Source organism: Coregonus clupeaformis, chromosome 24, assembly GCF_020615455.1.
Source record: "Coregonus clupeaformis isolate EN_2021a chromosome 24, ASM2061545v1, whole genome shotgun sequence".
NCBI lineage: Eukaryota > Metazoa > Chordata > Actinopteri > Salmoniformes > Salmonidae > Coregonus > Coregonus clupeaformis.
This window is the reverse complement of record NC_059215.1, coordinates 7,488,907-7,510,696: the sequence shown is the minus strand read 5'-3', so window position 1 is coordinate 7,510,696 and position 21,790 is coordinate 7,488,907. Positions and strand designations below refer to the sequence as shown.

General features: G+C 40.4%; 1 protein-coding gene across 4 annotated transcripts in view; it reads right to left on the bottom strand.

Moving 5' to 3' along the window:
• Positions 1-2,456: 2,456 nt before the first annotated feature.
• Positions 2,457-21,790, bottom strand: part of LOC121537526 (microphthalmia-associated transcription factor-like) — a 34,286-nt gene continuing 14,952 nt past the window's right edge. For 2 of the 4 annotated variants that reach the window (XM_041845136.2, XM_041845135.2), the window contains exons 2-10: positions 18,766-19,030; positions 7,156-7,359; positions 6,784-6,879; positions 6,121-6,235; positions 5,819-5,911; positions 5,270-5,326; positions 5,050-5,125; positions 3,544-3,691; positions 2,457-3,318 (exon numbers count right to left, since the gene is read on the bottom strand). In XM_041845136.2, the coding sequence (XP_041701070.1) occupies positions 2,890-3,318; positions 3,544-3,691; positions 5,050-5,125; positions 5,270-5,326; positions 5,819-5,911; positions 6,121-6,235; positions 6,784-6,879; positions 7,156-7,359; positions 18,766-19,030 (1,483 nt within the window). In that variant the 3' untranslated portion in view covers positions 2,457-2,889. The remainder of the gene's footprint in view (positions 3,319-3,543; positions 3,692-5,049; positions 5,126-5,269; positions 5,327-5,818; positions 5,912-6,120; positions 6,236-6,783; positions 6,880-7,155; positions 7,360-18,765; positions 19,031-21,790) is intronic. The other 2 variants (XM_041845137.2, XM_045206842.1) reach the window with 1 other exon arrangement.

Genomic DNA, 21,790 nt, shown 5'->3' with positions numbered 1-21,790 from the left:
ACATGGTCTTCTACTCTGTCTGACAAAAGGCCCTTCCCTACTGCTTCCCTTAGGGGCCTTGCAGCTCAACACTTCATATGTGAAGCACCAAACACCAGAAACAACAACAACAACATACCAGTGTCTAGTAGTCCTCCTAGATCTGTGGAAAACAAAAAACTAACAGTAAGGCACTTCACGTCAATGTAAATCATTCTGCTAGGCGCTTCTTACTAATCATTACAACATAATAGATGACCAGCCTAATGTGTCTAATGTATTCTGGGTAAAACAGGCACGACTGTAATCATTGCATAGTTCCACAGAATACAGTTGTGTAATGTACAGTAGATAGTTATTATCAAAGGCATATTTGAGTGCTTTGCTACAGTTGTTAAACAGTAGAAATATACATTAACAGTACAGCTTATAGTTATAACTACAATCAATCATTTGAAAACCCTAAATATAATTGTTAGTAAATATAAAAACATTGGTTACCAACTAAACCATTTTCAATTTATGGACGTCATTCCAGTGTTTAAACAATTTCATACATTTACAAAAAAAAATCCCACAGCAGTTTCCTTATATTCCTGGCAATATAAACATTCACATAATTGAAAAAAATTTCCTGAATATCTCTTAAACACGAAATGGATGCAAATCCTAATAAGTGTACAACAAATCAATCATAATTTAGGAAATGGACAAGTTAAAAACCAAATTTATTTTTCTTCCTAGGATATACACTTCTTAGTGAGTATTTGCTGCAATACATTTTAATCTTATTATCATTCATTTCTTCATCAAGCAAAATGTGCCTGTATTGAAATCAATGTTGCATTTCTACCAATATTGGTAGACTGACATTATGTTCTGTGCTATATGTGAAACGTTTACAAATCTTCTGACTAAGACATTGTCTCATTCAAGTTCAATCTAAGACGATAGTAAAGCACAAAAGTAATCAAAATAATGTATTATCGCTTCTGTTATATTGCGCTGAATAGACATGCTATAAAGCAAGTAGTGTGACTGTGTAACACACCAACAATATATTTAACCACCATTTTTAGCTTATCAATCATAGTCTGCCCTATACCAGGATGACTATACACAGGTACAATGGCTTGTGAAAGTATTCACCCCCTTGGCATTTTTCCTATTTTGTTCACTTACAACCTAGAATTTAAATGGATTTTTTTAGGGGTTTTATTTCATTTGATTTACACAACATGCCTACCACTTTGAAGATGCAAAATATTTGTTCTAGTGAAACAAACAAGAAATTAGACAAAAAAACAGAAAACTTGAGCGTGCATAACTATTCACCCCCCCAAAGTCAATACTTTGTAGAGCCACCTTTTGCAGCAATTACAGCTGCAAGTCTCTTGGGGTATGTCTCTATAAGCTTGGCACATCTAGCCACTGGGATTTTTGCCCATTCTTCAAGGCAAAACTGCTCCAGGTCCTTCAAGTTGGATGGGTTCCGCTGGTGTACAGCAATCTTTAAGTCATACCACAGATTATCAATTGGATTGAGGTCTGGGCTTTGACTAGGCCATTCCAAGACATTTAAATGTTTCCCCTTAAACCACTCAAGTGTTGCTTTAGCAGTATGCTTAGGGTCATTGTCCTGATGGAAGGTGAACCTCCGTCCCAGTCTCAAATCTCTGGAAGACTGAAACAGGTTTCCCTCAAGAATTTCCCTGTATTCATCCATCATTCCTTCAATTCTGACCAGTTTCCCAGTCCCTAACGATGAAAAACATCCCCACAGTGAAGCATGGTAGTGGCCGCATCATGCTGATGGTGTTCTCGGGATGATGAAATGTGTTGGGTTTGCGCCAGACATAGCGTTTTCCTTGATGGCCTTATTTTTTTCTTTAAGCAATGGCTTTTTTCTGGCCACTCTTCCGTAAAGCCCAGCTCTGTGGAGTGTACGGCTGGTCCTATGGACAGATACTCCAATCTCCGCTGTGGAGCTTTGCAGCTCCTTCAGGGTTATCTTTGGTCACTTTGTTGCCTCTGATTAATGCCCTCCTTGCCTGGGCCATGAGTTTTGGTGGGCGGCCCTCTCTTGGCAGGTTTGTTATGGTGCCATATTCTTTCCATTTTTTTATAATGGATTTAATGGTGCTCTGTGGGATGTTCAAAGTTTCGGATATTTTTTATAACCCAACCCTGATCTGTACCTCTCCACTACTTTGTCCCTGACCTGTTTGGAGAGCTCCTTGGTCTTCATGGTGCCGCTTGCTTGGTGGTGCCCCTTGCTTAGTGGTGTTGCAGACTCTGGGGCCTTTCAGAACAGGTATATATATACTGAGATCATGTGACACTTAGATTGCACCCAGGTGGACTTTATTTAACTAATTATGTGACTTCTGAAGGTAATTGGTTGCACCAGATCTTATTTAGGGGCTTCACCAATTTGGACTATTTTGTGTATGTCCATTACATGAAATCCAAATAAAAATCCATTTAAATTACCGGTTGTAATGCAACAAAATAGGAAAAACACCAAGGGGGATGAATACCTTTGGTGAGATATCACTCCCTGACTCATTGTCATCAAAGTATTTATAAAATCAGACCATGATCTATTAAAACAAACTATTAAAAAGTAATTTAAACTCAATACATAAGAGAAACTGAACTAAATTCAGTTTGATGTCTTTCAGAACCCAATGATACCATATAATAAAAAATTAAAATAAAAAATAGCTATGAAAAATGTAATATGTGTAAACACCTGAAAACAAACAAACTAACTAACTAACTAACCAACCAGCAGCTGGCTGAAGTTATCTACTGAAGGGAGTTGTCTGAGGAGGCCTCAACACAACATAGAACAGGTTGGAGGGATGGAGATAAAGATGCAGGTGGGGGGAGTGGCAGCAGTGAGTGCTAACAGCTCTGGTCGTTCTCTTCCATGCTTATGCTGCCTGAGCAGCTGCTGTCCTTAGAGGCCCCGGGCGAGACAGAGGAGAGCAGGGGGTCTCCCCCTCCCACCGGGGACAAGATGTCGGCCATCAGGATGTCACTGAGCTTCAAGGCCCCCTTAGTATGACCGCCGTAATGCCTCTGGTCGCCTGAGACACCCCTGTGGCCCTCGGTGTAGGGAGATGCTCCATCGTTGAGCTCCAAGGTGGTGTACTGAACCTGGTCTGGAGTGCAGGCTGGGTGGTGTTGGTGTTGGGGGTGGATTGGGTACAGATCTTGGTGGCAGTCTCCCAGGGCTGGCTCCTGCTTGATGCCTCGGGCTGAGCGCTCCGCTGAGCAGAGGGCAGATGAGGCTGTGGTCAGACCATGGGCACGAGCTTGCATCTCCAACTCCTGAACCCCATCAAGGGAGGGAGAAAGAGAAAAGAGAAAGGAAAGCGAGAGAGTGTTATCAACATTGTCTGTCTGTATGCTGCATATCTGATCCCATCCAGAATATAGAAGAGCCTCATCTCAATTCAAACCTACTTTGATTGGCTAATACAGTGTGTGACATTTTGAAGGCATGGCTAGTAGCTCCTTTTCTCTCCCAGTGCGCCACGGCCTACAGTGCTGTACCTGTATCCGCAGCATCAGGTGTCTATTGGCGTGCTCCAGCTTCTTCTGTCTGTTCTCCAGCTCCTTGGCCCTCTGCTGCTCCCTCTGTAGCTTCCTGATGTAGTCCACCGACGCCTTGAGAATGGTGCCTTTGTTCCAACGCATATCCCTGAGGACCAGAAAGGGGCACGGTAGGCCAGCAAGATTTTATCAGCCGGAACTGTTAGCATTCTAGAGTCCACTGACAACGTTCTAACTCACACTATTCTCAAGGGTATGGATGCATTGGAAATAAACTGAGGCATTGATCTATAATTATCGTCAACTCTAACCTAGGGTGAATGTCTGACCCATGATATATACAGTGGGGTCCAGAATTATTGGATCCTTTGATAAAGTTGAGCAAAAAGACTGTATAACATAAATAATACAAATACTGAGCTAATTGTATGTTAAAAAATAAATATATTTTATACTAATACAATTGCTCAGAGAAAGAGATTTCATTTAACAAAAAACGCTAAAAGATAGGGGTTAAAATGTTTGGATCCCCTGTTTTTAATACTCCAGTACCCTTCCCTTTGCGAGGATAACGACACTGAGCCTTTTTCTAAAATGTTTTATGAGATTGGAGAACACTTTGGGAGGGATCTTAGACCATTCCTCCATACAGAATCTTTCCAGGTCCTCAAAGGCCAAACCCACCATTGGTGTTCGTTGCCAAAGACCTCTATTTTCATGTCATCTGACCATAGCACCACCTGGAGTTTGCTAAACGGCATTGGCACTTGGATTGGACCAGTGCTATGGTCAGATGACCATTTTTGGCCATGCACACCAGCGATGGGTTTGGCCTTCGAAAGAACAATGCATATGCAGTAAAATACCTCATCCCTACTGTAAAATATGGTGGTGGATCTTTGATGTTATGGGGCTATTTTGCTTCCACTGGTCCTAGGGCCCTTGTTAAGGTCAACGGCATTATGAACTTGACCAAGTACCAGGATATTTTAGCCCAAAACCTGGTTGCCTCTGCCAGGAGGCTGAAACTTTGCCGCAAGTGAATATTCCAGCAAGACAATATCCACAAATAAATGGTTAATTGACAACAAAATCAACATTTTGCAATGGCATAACCATATTGAAAACCTGTGGTTTAAATTGAAGAGGGCAGTCCATTAGCGCAGACAAATTATACAAGGATATGGAAAGATTCTGTACGGAGGAATGGTCTAAGATCCCTCCTAGTGTGTTCCCCAATCTCATAAAACATTTTAGAAAAAGGCTCAGTGTCGTTACAATAATTTTGACCCATATCATTTTGAGATTTGTTTTTATTACTTGTTACACAACATCTCTTCCTTTGAGCAATTGTATTAGTATAAAATAATATATAATTGTTCACATTTTTGTATTATTGATTTTATAAAGTTTTTTTTGCTCATCTTTATCAAGGGATCCAATAATTCCAGATTGCGCTGTATCTGATAGAAAGACTTAAAATCTGCGTCAACATACGCAACTTACGGATCATTTGATTTTGGAATCATTGTCCCCAATTCTTTGATCCGGTCGTTGATGTTAAACCTCCGTCTTCTCTCAACTACAGCAAATAGGGCCAAGATGAGAACAATAAGAAACAATCAGTCATGCAAAATGTAATAAAGAACAGGTAATATCACAGCATATCTAAACAACCCACATCATATTACTAGATAGCTGATAATTACAGTATAACAAAACTCACTCAAATTATGGTTATCCTTCTTCTGTCTTTCCTTTGCCATTGCCCTGACCTCTGCTTCTGAAATAAAGCAGTTAGCATTAGGTATGGACAATGACTCATAAAAACTACAGATGTAGGATCTTAATTTGATAACCCTGTTGCAGGAGAACATACTTGCAATGCAGGAAATGTAAAACGTGTAGTGTATTTGAGGTTTAAAATGTGTAATTTCCACTGTGAAATTTCAGATTTGATTTTCCCTTATGAAAAATGTATCAACCCCTACAAAATTGTACATTAATTATAATCCACATAGTAATTCACATTTCCTGCAGTTGCTGCAGGATTATTTTCAAACTGGATCAATTTAAGATCCTACACCTGAAAGACAATGGCAAACATTGATGTTGACACACAACAAACAGTTATGCCAGAAACATTTAGTTAGTTGGGAAGAAAATAAATGAAACTGTGCTGAGCACATTATAGGCTAAGCAATATGCACCCGTGTAACCTAACTCAAACTCACAGTTAGCTAAAGTAAATATGAATATGACTATGCAGACGTACCTACAGGAAACCCTTCAGGCCTTGGATAGTTCTCAAACTTGCCACACGATCCAGACTTGTCCAGCATGTGCATGATGGCCGGAGATTGGGAAACTATTTGGCACATAAAATGTTCATTGCATTTCTCCTTATTTTGAATTACAAAATAACAAAGTTTACAATAATCAAAAACCATATCAATGCAAAGCACATGCATACACATTTCCCTGACCCTTTTACACATATTGCTCAGTCACAAAGGTCTGTAGAGTAATTGGTAACACCATGTTTGAATCTTTTCCATGTAATGGGGTCATGCTCACCTGAGTATTCCCTTTTGATGTTGGGCAGGTTGGCAGGGCAGGAGTTGATGGCCAGGCCTGGAGGGGGCATGCCCTGGTTACCATAAATGTCCAAGAGGTTAGTGTTGACAGCGATCTGATGAGACAAGATAACATTTCTTTTTTTTCATTTAATTTACTTACAGTTAGTGAGTGCATACATTTTCATACTGGCCCCCCGTGGGAATCGAACCAACAACCCTGGCGTTGCAAGCGCCATGCTCTATCAACTGAGCTACACGGGGCCACAGACAATAGTAACGTTAGCAGGGTAAAATATACCAGGTGGTGCTTAAACATTAGTAGTTAACCCTTAAAAATGTGTTTACACAATGATCTGTAAGCAAACACTCTGCTGTACTTGTAGACACATCTACTATGAAAAGGCTATCTGGGTTTTCTACAGGCAGGTAAGAAAACCCTGATGTTTTATTGTCACATAGGCCTACATCGGATAGGCGCAGTAAGATGTGTTGTTCTACAGGGTCAGCCATAGTAGTATGGCGCCCCTGGAGCAAATTAGGGTTAAGTGCCTTGCTCAAGGGCACATAGACAGATTTCCCCCTTGTCGGCTCAGGTATTCGAACCAGCAGCCTTTCGGTTACTGGCCTAACGCAAGCAGACAGTAAATTAAGACAATCATACCGTATTGGCCATCTGAAGCCCTGGGTCCATTAATCCAAGGATATCATCGTTATAACTCGATTCCAGACTAATTATGTCATCAATGACATCATCCATCTACAATAAAAAAAAACTAAAATTGAATTCGAGATAACATATTTTCTAACAGACAGTGATTCAATTAAGGGTTAATCAACAGACAATACAATTTCCTTCTAAATTAATATGTATTATCCAACTCCATGGTGTTACTACCATTCATTACTCAAATAGACATTGCTATGAAGCAGAAGTAATGGAAAATTGGCATTTATCATGGTTTTAAAAGCACACTGAATTCACACACACTGCATTGTAGCTCGGCATCTATGGCCATGTTGCATGTTGTGTTACCTCTTTCTCACAGTTGACGTTGAGGGTGAGTAAGGCCATGGGGCTGTTGGGGGCACTGTTGCCCGGCCCCGGAGGCATGCCCCCGTGGTCAGAGGACTGGTTGGGGCAGGGCAGGGAGCCAAGCTTGCCCAGGTAGCGCTTCACCTGCTGCTGCTGGGCCTGCTGGATGTGGTACTTGGTGGGGTTCTCCAGATGAGTCTGCACCTGGAGGAGGGAGAGAGGGATTGTGTGAAGGAGGGAGAGTTAAGAGAGGAGAGGGAGAGACATAAGTGAGAAAGTCAGAATCCTCAAACGCTGATATGATGGGTTGATGATCGTTGGTCACGTTGCAGTTGTGCTATGCACTCAAGAAAAGAGCTCTCATATCTCACTGAATAAACAAGAAACAGCCTTGAAAATGTTTCCATACATTTATAACAATGATAATAAAGAGATAGCATTAGTAAAAAGAGTAAATAAACCAAATGGCATTAGCATTGAACTTGGTTACTGATTAATATGAAAATAAAATAAATGTCAGCTGAACTAGTGATACAGTACTTGACTTGACCAGAGAAAGTCAAGTATGGGTTGAAATGTTATAAATTATCAATATTACTAGTAAATCCCAAAGCAGTAAGCAGTAAGCAGACATTTACTTTCTTTTCATGTATATTTGTTTCTGTGCTATCTCTTGATAGTTAAATATCCCTAGATATAAATAAATGTATTCACAATTCATGTCACACGTTCCATCTGAATAAATGTTATGTTTATCTTCCCATACCCCAAAAGAAAAGGGGGGGAAATAAAATGTATTTCAATCAGCATAATACTGGACCTACCTGATAATGGTGGTATTCAAGCATCTCCAACATATTGCACAATTTATATTCCAACTCCAAAAGAGAGATGCTTAAAACCTAATTATATTCCCTCTGAAAGTCTATGCAGGACCAGAGAGGCTGTCTTCCTCTGTCATGCGCTGCTTTCAATACTGATAATATGGGGAGGAACACCTCTAGCTCAGCTTATAAAAGGCGGAAAAAAGTAATTAGCTACGCATGTTAACAAGTCTAAGTGAGACACAATGAACCTTTTAAAGGTTGTGATGCTTTATGTAAAATATGAATTTATGCCTTTATGGTGCTAGTTTGACGTCAGAGTGGGAGTCTTACAAAGAGGCTCTTTTTACAGCCTAGGCCAGGTCACCCTGTCTACTGACTAACTTCTCATCTCCTCTTTAACCCCATGCATAGCTGTTGCACACTGGCTGGTTCCTCTGCTCTTTTTGGATGATAGGATCACTGAGCTAAAACTATTCTTGTAAACTACAGGCTTCACAATATAGTAAAATATATACTGTATTTTTTTGTTTGTCTAAACATCTTAATTGAAACAAAAAAATAAATAAAAGTGATTACGTTGCTGAAGGGAGGTCTACTTTATTAATTGTTTACTCAAGCCTGAGAGACAGCAGATTGTAATAAAATGTATATGTTTCTAAACATGAGCCTTCAGCTACCTGTAACATTATCTCTAATATGAAGTTACTCCTGAATCATAACAGATACCCATGGACAGTACATCACTGCATTCAAGGGTTCCAACAATAGCAAAGATGACCAACTGATAAATGAGCAATTATAAACCAGTAATGAAAACAAAGATGTCTTGTTAAGACATTTGCTTGGATATACACTACCAGTCAAAAGTTTGGACACACCTACTCATTCAAGGGTTTTTGTTTATTTTTACTGTTTTTTGCATTGTAGAATAATAGTGAAGACATCAAAACTATGAAATAACACATATGGAATCATGTAGTAACCATAAAAGTGTTAAACAAATCAAAATATATTTTATATTTGAGATTCTTCAAATAGACACCCTTTGCCTTGATGACAGCTTTGCACACTCTTGGCATTCTCTCAGCCAGCTTCATGAGATAGTCACCTGGAATGCATTTCAATTAACAGGTGTGCCTTTTAAAAGTTAATTTGTGGAATTTCTTTCCTTCTTAATGCATTTGAGCCAATCAGTTGTGTTGTGACAAGGTAGGGGTGGTATTCAGAAGATAGCCCTATTTGGAAAAAGACCAAGTCCATATTATGGCAAGAACAACTCAAATAAGCAAAGAGAAACAACAGTCCATCATTACTTTAAGACATGAAGGTCAGTCAATACGGAAACTTTCAAGAACTTTTAAAGTTTATTCAAGTGCAGTCTCAAAAACCATCAAGCGCTATGATGAAACTGGCTCTCATGAGGACCGCCACAGGAATGGAAGACCCAGAGTTACCTCTGCTGCACAGGATAAGTACATTAGAGTTACCAGCCTCAGAAACTGCAGCCCAAATAAATGCTTCACAGAGTTCAAGTAACAGACACATATCAACATCAACTGTTCAGAGGAGACTGTGTGAATCAGGCCTTCATGGTCGAATTGCTGCAAAGAAACCACTACTAAAGGACACCAATAAGAAGAAAATACTTGCTTTGGCCAAGAAACATGAGCAATGGACATTAGACCGGTGGAAATTTGTCCTTTGGTCTGGTGTCCAAATTGGAGATTTTTGGTTCCAACCGCCATGTCTTTGTGAGACGCTGTGTGGGTGAACGGATGATCTCCGCATGTGTATTTCCCACCGTAAAGCATGGAGGAGGAGGTGTTATGGAGTGGGGGTGCTTTGCTGGTGACACTGTCTGTGATGTATTTAGAATTCAAGGCACATTTAACCAGCATGGCTACCACAGCATTCTGCAGCGATACGCCATCCCATCTGGTTTGGGCTTAGTGGGACTATCATTTGTTTTTCAACAGGACAATGACCCAACAAACCTCCAGGCTGTGTAAGGGTTATTTTACCAAGAAGGAGAGTGATGGAGTGCTGCATCAGATGACCTGGCCTCCACAATCCCCCGACCTCAACCAAATTGAGATGGTTTGGGATGAGTCGGACCGCAGAGTGAAGGAAAAGCAGCCAACAAGTGCTCAGCATATGCGGGAACTCCTTCAAGACTGTTGGAAAAGCATTCCAGGTGAAGCTGGTTGAGAGAATGCCAAGAGTGTGCAAAGCTGTCATCAAGGCAAAGGGTGGCTATTTGAAGAATCTCAAAAATTAAATATATTTTGATTTGTTTAACACTTTCTTTGTTACTACATGATTCAATATGTGTTATTTCATAGTTTTGATGTCTTCACTATTATTCTACAATGTAGAAAATAGTAAAAATGAAGAAAAACCCTGGAATGAGTAGGGGTGTCCAAACTTTTGACTGGTACTGTAATTCAGAGTTTAAAATATGTTGTACTGAAGCATGTGTGTATCCATCACGTGTAGAAATTGACTGTAGCCAAGCCTTGCCAAGCTCTGGAGAAAGACAGTCTGTCTTACCATCCAAAGTCCAAATGTTCAAATCTGTAACTATCTAATATTTCCTTTTCAAGCCCTTTACAAGAATCCTGGGTTACAAAAACCATGACAAAACATGGGGTAAATGTGAAAGGCAATCAAATGTAAGTTCAATTCAGATACAGGGTTCAAACAGTCTACCCTATGACCTGAACAAAAATCACTGGTAGAATAACTTCAAATTAAACCAAATACTGTTAGAGAGCATTTACAGCTGTACTCTTATCCACCAAAAAACACAGGCAACAGAATATATAAACTACTTTATAGAATGACATTTGAATTCACTGGTGTGGTGGTTAATGAGCTCAGGATAACCAAATGTGTGGATGACAGAGTCTGGTTATTTGGAAAGGCTTGAGGCAGATGGAGCTCCTCACAACCCCATTCACCTCCTGAACTCTTGGCTGAACAACACAGCAACAGAACCAGACTGTTCCTCCCCCGGGCCCTTATTGGCTGGGGTAATTTAACCTTGCAAATAGTATCTACAGTAACAACTGACACCACACTAGCATCAATAGAGAATATCGTACACTGTTCTACTATAACATGGTAATAAGCATTTACTGGTAGGCCTATTTGTTTTATGCAACAAAAACAAAAAAAAGGTAATTCAATGGAAGTGCAATGCTCAATGTAAATTGGCATTCCCTATTTCTAGTAATTCCCAAAGGAATGTATCCTAACTGGCAGGTCTATTAATAGCGCTCTGAGGTATTTTGGGAATTCCCCTGGGGAGAGTCGAAAGTTATTTCAGGCATGTTAACATGTGATAACTGAAGGGGTCAAAGTTGAGAATGTATCCTGACCAATTAAAACGTCAGTCACCCTCTGGGCCAGCCTTAAATGTCCTTTAAATGCACTGTTTGTCAACAATAAGAGGTGGAGGAATTGTGCAGAATTAGATGCATCCTAAATAAATCAAACCATCAAATAATATTTTCTAAATGTTAGAGAGGTGGGAGCAATCCCTGATTTGTATCTAAATGGCACACCTGGCACACCAAATAATCATCCAACAATCCTAGACACAAAATTACAGGTGACTTTGGTAAGTACTAGTTGCACTGTTTTTGTACATGTGTGTTTGATTATAAAAAAATTATTAGCATGTATGTTTTCTTAGAAAGCGCAATAACAGCACATGCTGAACAATCTGATAAGTCTCTTAACGTCTTGACATGCAATTAACACTATTATTACTACTAATATGACGGCCACATGTACAACCTCCAACAATAACAATACATTTCATCATTATACAATGCAGTAGACAGGCAAATGTTGCTGCAAATCTGACATATGGAAAACACAAGTTAGAATCCATTGACACTATGTTTTCTGTATATTTCAGAGTTCTACATCTTACGCTAATCTTTCTACATTCTCACTCCAGTCCTACATCTGTTCCCACCAGGGAATACCAAGGCATACTTCCAGCCAATCTGACTCAGTATTTTTTTGACCTGGATAGTGCTTTTGTTATAATTAATTAGTTTTAATCGATAGCGACATCTATTTACCAGGGTGTTATTGAGACAATGGAACAAGATCAGCGTTTTATTTTATGTATTTTTTTTACATTGATTGACATTTAAATTGAAATAATAACATGGATTATAACACTGGATTACCTCAATATAGTGAGCCAAGAAGCAGGTAAAAAATCGACACTACTTGTACATTACTTAAAATATGCATTAGAATTGGCCAGAATACAGAATGCAGGCTTTGTCAATTTGATTTCACTCAATACAGATTTAACTTTACGCCTCTAGTAACTGAACTAGAAGTTCTTTCAAACCACACTACATGTTCTTTGCCTTACGGTTCTCATTTGGTGTTTATAACTTCCATGAGAGAAACACTAGTAACTAGTGTGAAGTCAGAAGGTACATGGCTTGAATTTTGTCTTAGATCAAACTTGATTAACGGGACATTACTAGAATAAAAGAAACAATAAATAATATCCTCCAAAATAAGACAGGCCTCTGTTCAACACAGTCCTGAGGCAACAAGCAACTCCTCCTCGATAAAGTAAATTACTATTTTTTTAGCTAGGTTTTTTAGCCCATAGATTTTGTTGTAATGTTTGCAAGAAAATTAGCATTAAAACTGCAACATTTTCTCTGCACCCCATGACAAAATGTGTAGAATTGCAGGAAATAAGCTTTAAACCTGCTAAATGTTCTCTCCGACAACAAGAAGGGTGTGAACAGTTTGTGTCATGAACAGTGCTTGTGCCCATAGAAATAGATGTGGTGCGTGCACACAGGGGGGGCGCGGGATGTTCCCCAATGCTGGAAGGGGGGCCTGAGTGAAAACGTTTGCGAACCCTGATCTAATCCATGAGAGTAAACCTAATGCAATTTTCCTGAGCTATTCATTTAATTATATTATGACATCTTACAATGTCTAATGTCTCAAAGGTTCAATAATTGTATTTGATGAATTTCTCAAGTTTAACTCAACTGTTTCTTTGAAGCTAAACCAAAGTGACCATCTGTAAACTAGTAAATACGAAAATTACTGTATGTGACATCCATGGATAATTACAGATGTAGGATCTTAATTTGATCACTCTTTTGGTGCTGATAATTTTCCTGCACAGCAGGAATTGCACATTTGTAGTGTATTCGAGGTGTAAAAAGGCTTCTAAAGTTTGTAATTTGTCAGACTTGATTTGCCCTAACGAAAAACATATCAACCCCTACAAAAAATGTCCATTAATTATAATCCACATTATAATTCACATTTCATGTTGCTGCAGGATTATTTTCCTGCTGTAGCAAACTGGTTCAAATTAAGATCCTACATCTGTATATAATGCTTCATTAATGCATAACTTTGATGCAGTGTGATCCAAAAGAACACATCCTGTCATTTTCAGAACTGAACACTACGCACAATGCTTTGTTCTTCTCATAATACGCTAATTCCTTTTCACTAAATCTAGAAATCATGTTGAACCCTTTTAAGAAATGATCCTACATAAATTTCAAAGCTAGTGTTTTTTTCCCTTATGCCATGGAATGAAAGCAGTGGGGCTAATTATGAGCATTCTTCGCTGAATTAGAGTTAGGGTGTGTGGTAAGACTGCTTGCCTTTGTCCTGATCCCCAAACTGATCCCGTACATATTCCTTCAAAGGTCAGGGGTCACTTGGTTAATTAAGGGCCCAATCTGTCTTTAGACAAACTCATCTGAGCTTAATGTTTTCACTTTTAAGGTCCAGCAGCCCCGCCTGGTACCCCTAAGCTAATTTTGTGCAGCTTTGTGTATGGACTGTGCTAATCTAGTCACAGACAAGCGAGCAGGTAAACCCCACTCTACAGTGCTTAGTGCTAGGCAGGAACAGGCCTTTCATTTGGGGGAATTTCAGTCAATGAAGAATGCTCCAAACCCGAATCACAGAAATGTCTTCCAGCTTGTTGTATCGTACTCTTTCATGGGGTTATCCTAAACCTCTCAAAGAGATAATGATTTTACAGAGTATAGGATAAGCAATGTCTATGCTGTATGTGGAGGGCAATGGTTTCAATGGTTGGACATTTACATTTTGGTCATTTAGCAGACGCTCTTATCCAGAGCGACTTACAGTTAGTGCATACATTATTTTTTTATTTTTCATACTGGCCCCCCGTGGGAATCGAACCCACAACCCTGGTGTTGCAAACGCCATGCTCTACCAACTGAGCTACATCCCTGCCGGCCATTCCCTCCCCTACCCTGGACGACGCTGGGCCAATTGTGCGCCGCCCCATGGGTCTCCCGGTCGTGGCCGGCTACGACAGAGCCTGGATTCGAACCAGGACCTCTAGCCTTAGACCACTGCGCCACTCGGGAGACCCATGCCACACATGTTCCGTATGATGACAAGAGGGGTGCACTACTTCTACTACTATCCTACTACTTTATACTATATGGAATGGAATTTTACATAATGGAATTAAGGCTTTAATTTTAGGAAGTTAAAACAAAATGATCACATAATCACAATAATCACATACAGTGCATTCGGAAAGTATTCAGACCCCTTCACTTTCTCCACATTTTGTTACATTACAGCCTTATTATAAAATGGATTAAATAAAACATGTTCCTCATCAATCTACACACAATAACCCATAATGACAAAGCGAAAACAGTTGTTGTTTTTATGTTTGCGAATGTATTAAAAATACAAAACAGAAATACCAGAAAGACTCGAAATTTAGCTCAGGTGCATCCTGTTTCCATTGATCATCCTTGAGATGTTTCTACAACTTGATTGGAGTCCACCTGTGTTAAATTCAATTGATTGGACATGATTTGAAAAGGCACACACCTGTCTATATAAGGTCCCACAGTTGGCAGTGCATGTCAGAGCAAAAACCAAGCCATAAGGTCGAAGGAATTGTCTGTAGAGCTCCGAGACAGGATTGTGTCAAGGCACAGATCTGGGGTAGGGTACCAAAAATGTTCTGTAGCACTGAAGGGCCCCAAGAACACAGTGGCCATCATTCTTAAATGGAAGAACTTTGGAACCACCAAGACTCTTCCTAGAGCTTGCAATCGGGGGAGAAGGGCCTTGGTCACTCTGACAGAGCTCCAGAGTTCCTCTGTGGAGATGGGAGATCCTTCCAGAAGGACAACCATCTCTGCAGCACTCCACCAATCAGGCCTTTTTGGTAGAGTGGTAAGACGGAAACCACTCCTCAGTAAAAGGCACATGACAGCCTGCTTGTAGTTTGCCAAAAGGCACCTAAAGACTCTCAGACCATGAGAAACAAGATTCTCTGGTCTGGTCTAATGAAACCAAGATTGAACTCTTTGGCCTGAATGCCAAGTGTCACGTCTGGAGGAAACCTCGCACCATCCCTACGGTGAAGCATGGTGGTGGCAGCATCATGCTGTGGGAATGTTTTTCAAGGGCAGGGACTGGGAGACTAGTCAGGATCGAGGCAAAGATGAACGGAGCAAAGTACAGAGAGATCCTTGATGAAAACCTGCTCCAGAGCGCTCAGGACCTCAGACTGGGGCGAAGGTTCACCTTCCAACAGGACAACGACCCTAAGCACACAGCCAAGACAATGCAGGAGTGGCTTCGGGACAAGTCTCTTAATGTCCTTGAGTGGCCCAACCAGAGCCCAGACTTGAACTCGATCGAACATCTCTGAAGAGACCTGAAAATAGCTGTGCAGTGACACTCCCCATCCAACCTGACAGAGCTTGAGAGATCTGCAGAGAATAATGGGATAAACTCCCCAAATACAGGTGTGCCAAGCTTGTAGCGTCATACCCAAGAAGACTCAAGGCTGTCATCGCTGCCAAAGGTGCTTCAACAAAGTACTGAGTAAAGGGTCTGAATACTTATGTAAATGTGATATTTCAGTGTTTCAATAAATTTGCAACTATTTCTAAAAACCTGTTTTTGCTTTTTTATTATGGGGTAGTGTGTGTAGATTGATGAGGAAAGAAAATACTTTAATCCATTTTAGAATAAGCTTGTAACGTAACAAAATGTGGAAAAAGTAAAGGGTTCTGAATATTTTCCGAATGCACTGTAAATATTTCCACAAAAGCTATCAATCAATACAATATTAATCATATTTGCCATTATCAAATATTACAGTGCTATGGAACACTTGCTCACATACAACCTACTTTAACAAACAGAAATGGTTATAAATGGACTACCCAGATGGCAAAATCCTAAATGCGTAAACTTCAATCAAAACAATCACGCAAATTGCAGTAAAACATGGACTAGGGCTTTTCTACTGCTAAATTACTACAATACTTCCAGTAAATCTGCATGTTCAGAGGGTTCAGAGATAAACAAGTTCTAAAGCAGTCAGACTCCGAATCAGAAATGACTCAGTCTCGCCTGATCTACTTAAAATGAGGTTGTGCCCCAGAAGTGTTATTTTTTTTAAAAACAATCATGCATTCATTGTAAAAACATACCCTCACCGTTTTGTGAATGGGTGGCAGTATGCTCTTAAGAAATGCTTGTCAGGCAGTTCATGCTATAAAGCTACCACGTGCTGTATCATTGTGTCATAAAACGGTATCATTGTGTTATTATCTTTATCGTTTATGATTAATATTCTCACTATTTTCTTAAGAAATGAAAACATTAGATTTTTTCCAATGATAACAATCAATCAGAATGTTGCAGTGACAATATTGGAAACAACAGGGAAATGCTCATATTCAAAGGAAAAGACAAAGGAGAAATACAGTGAGGGAAAAAAGTATTTGATTCCCTGCTGATTTTGTGCGTTTGCCCACTGACAAAGAAATGATCAGTTTATAATTTTAATGGTAGGTTTATTTGAACAGTGAGAGACAGAATAACAACAAAAAAATCCAGAAAAACGCATGTCAAAAATGTTATAAATTGATTTGCATTTTAATGAGGGAAATAAGTATTGGAGCAGTTTTGCCTTGAAGAATGGGCAAAGATTCCAGTGGCTAGATGTGCCAAGCTTATAGAGACATACCCCAAGAGACTTGCAGCTGTAATTGCTGCAAAAGGTGGCTCTACAAAGTATTGACTTTGTGGGTTGTGAATAGTTATGCACGCTCAAGTTTTCAGTTTTTTTTCTTATTTCTTGTTTTTTTGTCTTATTTCTTGTTTGCAAAAAATATTTTGCATCTACAAAGTGGTAGGCATGTTGTTTAAATCAAATGATACAACCCCCCCAAAAAATCAATTTTAATTCCAGGTTGTAAGGCAACAAAATAGGAAAAATGCCAAGGGGATGAATACTTTCACAAGCCACTGTATCTGTCCATAGGACCACTTTAAGCCGTACACTCCACAGAGCTGGGCTTTACGGAAGAGTGGCCAGAAAAAAGCCATTGCTTATAGAAAAAAATAAGCAAACACGTTTGGTGTTCGCCAAAAGGCATGTGGGAGACTCCCCAAACATATGGAAGAAGGTACTCTGGTCAGATGAGACAAAAATTGAGCTTTTTGGCAATCAAGGAAAACGCTATGTCTGGCGCAAACCCAACACCTCTCATCACCCCGAGAACACCATCCCCACAGTGAAGCATGCTGGTGGCAGCATCATGCTGTGGGGATGTTTTTCATCGGCAGGGACTGGGAAACTGGTCAGAATTGAAGGAATGATGGATGGCGCTAAATACAGGGAAATTCTTGAGGGAAACCTGTTTCAGTCTTCCAGAGATTTGAGACTGGGACAGAGGTTCACCTTCCAGCAGGACAATGACCCTAAGCATACTGCTAAAGCAACACTCGAGTGGTTTAAGGGGAAACATTTCAATGTCTTGGAATGGCCTAGTCAAAGCCCAGACCTCAATCCAATTGAGAATCTGTGGTATGACTTAAAGATTGCTGTACACCAGCGGAACCCATCCAACTTGAAGAAGCTGGAGCAGTTTTGCCTTGAAGAATGGGCAAAAATCCCAGTGGCTATATGTGCCAAGCTTATAGAGACATACCCCAAGAGACTTGCAGCTGTAATTGCTGCAAAAGGTGGCTCTACAAAGTATTGACTTTGTGGGGGTGAATAGTTATGCACGCTCAAGTTTTCTGTTTTTTTGTCTTAATTCTTGTTTTTTTGTCTTATTTCTTGTTTGCAAAAAACATTTTGCATTTACAAAGTGGTAGGCATGTTGTGTAAATCAAATGATACAATCCCCCCCAAAAAATATATTTTAATTCCAGGTTGTAAGGCAACAAAATAGGAAAAATGCCAAGGGGGGTGAATACTTTTGCAAGCCACTGTAGTTATCAATCTCTGTCTCCCCTAGCTTTCAGAAAATGTGCAACAGTCTCTAGTCATCCAGAGCAGACTAACAAGGAATCAAAGCTATGAAAAGATATGAATGTAGCTCAGCAAATAGGATTAAAGATGGCTAAATCCAAATGGCTGGAAGCACAGCATGCATTAAAGAGGAATTCTCTCAGGAAAGATAATCCCCATAAGCGTTTTAACACACTTATCATAGTAAACTGTGCTTGCTCGACTGTCCAGAAGTTTCATGATCAAGTTGCCAATACAGAGTCATCCAACCCACAGTATCTTCTTCAAACAACATCTGAGTATGAATCCCTGCATCTAGAGGTGATAGTGAGACCTCTGGAACTGTGTGAGGAGTGGCATTGTTGTCAGATCACAGTGAAGCAGCAAGCAAGAGAGGGGGTGTGTCACCTGTGTCATCAGGTGTGAGAACTGAGGACAATACTTATTGCTTACCTTCAACACCTCCATGGGTAGCTGGGATGCGGGGGGCAGGCTGGGGGGCGCGCTGACGTTGATGGCCGGTGTCTGGGTGTGGGTGTGGCCGCCGGTGGTCTGGGGGTGCTGTGAGGTGGAGGAGGCCTGACGTCTCTGCTGCTCCCGCCGCTCCTGCTCCTGGAGCTGCTCTCGCATCAACTGCTGCCGCAGCAGAATCCGTGATGTCATGGCGGAAGAGCCCAACGGGGGCTTGGAAGACGAGCATTGCTGGTCTGACGGATTACTGCAGGACGGAGAGACAGACACCAGGCAGGGCATCAGGAGAGAGGAGAATGAGGAGGAGGGGGGGTTAGGGAGGTGAGAGTGAGCGTTAAGGAGTGAAAGAGAGGTCAGGGAAAAGAGAGGGGCATTGGAGCATTAGGATCTACAGTACTGGGATCAGGAAGACACCATTTCACAGTGAGAAAACCTACAGATTTCTTCTAAATGTCTCCTAGATATTACAAGGAGCTGCTGGTCTGCAAGCCAGAGAGTCCTTCTGCTTCAGAATACTGAACACCCTCACTGAGGAGGAATCTTAACCCTAACTCATCTCCTTATAGCCTTGTCTGTATAGTGTCTAAATGTAGCCAACATCCCATACTTAGATCAAAACAATGACTCTGTCACAGAAAGGGAAACTTTTCTTCACACACCGTTTCAGTTCTCCATATGTTCTCAAATTTAGACACTTGCTATTTTCCAGACCGAAACTTGCTGTAGGCCTAAAATAGAGAGGTTGTGCTGGAGCAGAAGCTGTCGGGATGGAGCCTTCCCCAAGTGAGTTGATAAAAGCCTCAGCAAAACGTCTTGCCAATCAAGCTGTGCAGTAATCAGACTAATTAGCCAGTCTGGTCAAACGTAACCTTGGTCTACAGCCATCCCTCCACACTGAGCTTTCCCTTTATTTTATATAAGCTCATTGTCTAACATGTCAACCCCCTCATAAAATAAAAAAGTTATCTTATGCATCACATTTCTGACAACTGAGATGCATTAAAGATAGGCCTACATACTTTATAGAACGTTTTTTTATTGTATCATTTGAACACTAAATGTTAGGCCCCAAAATGTTCATAAACTTGAAGAAGCCTGGCACCAAATGCCATTTTCCACACTTTAACCGCAATGAGAGGGGTTAATATACATCTCTGAGGTCTAGAACATGGAGGAAATTCAGTCGGTGCCTTTTCCCCATTTTTGCAAACTGATTATGGCTTGTCTGGGGCAAGTGAATCATTTCGTTTGACACACTGTGGTTGGGAGACCTGACTTACACAAGACCAAAACACTTCCTGTGGTGGATTCAAAATCATTTTCATCCTCACTTTAAATGTTTTCAATATCGATCTGTGGTGCTGCTGTGCCCCTTTATTAAGTTCATCTGTAGGACATCCCCTAACATGCATTCAGGAGACACAAAGATCAGCAAATGTTGATTCTCAACTCTTGCATCCGAAAAAGTTTCATAACCAGTAAACCCTTGTGTATATGGTATACCTCTATCATCTTACATTGTTGAATAAGCAGAACTGTATTGAGGCAGGCTCAAGATTACAACCAGTGACCACTGTGTGTGTAGGTTCTGCCCTCACTAACACATTGACCGGCTGCCAGATGGCATTTTGCCCAGTTGTTCCTAAGCAGAATACTGAAACCCATAAAAACCCTTTTGTCTGGTTTAACTTTCCACTATTGTGTGCACACACCTCCTCTCTGTGCATATGTATCAGTAAACACAATGGCTGCACAGTCTTGCATGGCCACACCCCCTGGCCGAGAGGTTTTTAATGGAGAGAGAGAGCTCCTGGACTGGAGGTGGTTCAATAGCTTAGGAGAGGAGGCTGCAGCCCACCCTCACACACCTTAATGACCTGCTGGATAAAGAATGGTTTGGTCTAGTGGCAGAGCCGTCAATCTTGCCTCACAATGAACAATGGCACAATAACAGCTCAATAACAATACTAATACCTTTTCAAAAACACAATACCTATTCAAAAACACATTACCGGGGGCAAACTATCTGCCCTCCAGGACACCTACAGCACCCGATGTCACAGGAAGGCCAAAAAGATAATCAAGGACATCAACCACCCGAGCCACTGCCTGTTCACCCCGCTATCATCCAGAAGGCGAGGTCAGTACAGGTGCATCAAAGCTGGGACCGAGAGAATGAAAAACAACTTCTATCTCAAGGCCACCAGACTGTTAAATAGCCATCACTAGCACATTAGAGGCTGCTGCTGCCTATTGAAATCACTGGCCACTTTAAGAAATGGAACACTAGTCACTTTAATAATGTTTACATATCTTGCATTATTCATCTCATATGTATATACTGTATTCTATAATATTCTACTGTATCTTAGTCCATGCCGCTCTGTCATTGCTTGTCCATATATGTATATATTCTTAATTCTATTCCTTACTTAGATTTGTATGTATTGGGTATATGTTGTGAAATTGTTAGATATTACTTGTTAGATATTACTGCACTGTCGGAGCTAGAAGCACAAGCATTTCTCTACACCCGCAACAACATCTGCTAAACGCGTGTATGTGACAAATAAGATTTGATTTGATTTGAATAAATAACATGTTATAGCATATCTATATGCTTTGCATTCTGTCTGCAAACGTCACAACGATGCTATTAGACAAAACACGTTTGTTTTTCATTTAAATAAGTATTTCTCTAGTCAACTTTTAATTGTCCTTCAATGGCTGAATATCTTTCACATTTCCATATCTGTATAATGACATATGAGTTCCAAACAAAAGGATAATATACCAAAGCATTCAATGCATTCTGGCTATAGTACTTAGCCTACATTGCACATACATTTCTTGAATTCCAACGCAAAAGCTTCCAACCTATCCGTCCAAAATCAAAACATTGCATTGGCAAGTACAACCCTGAGCAGCAAACAAACTGCAACCTAAAGTTACTGCCTAGAGAGAGTGCTATTAATAGCCATATAGATGTATTGTATTTATAGTCCAA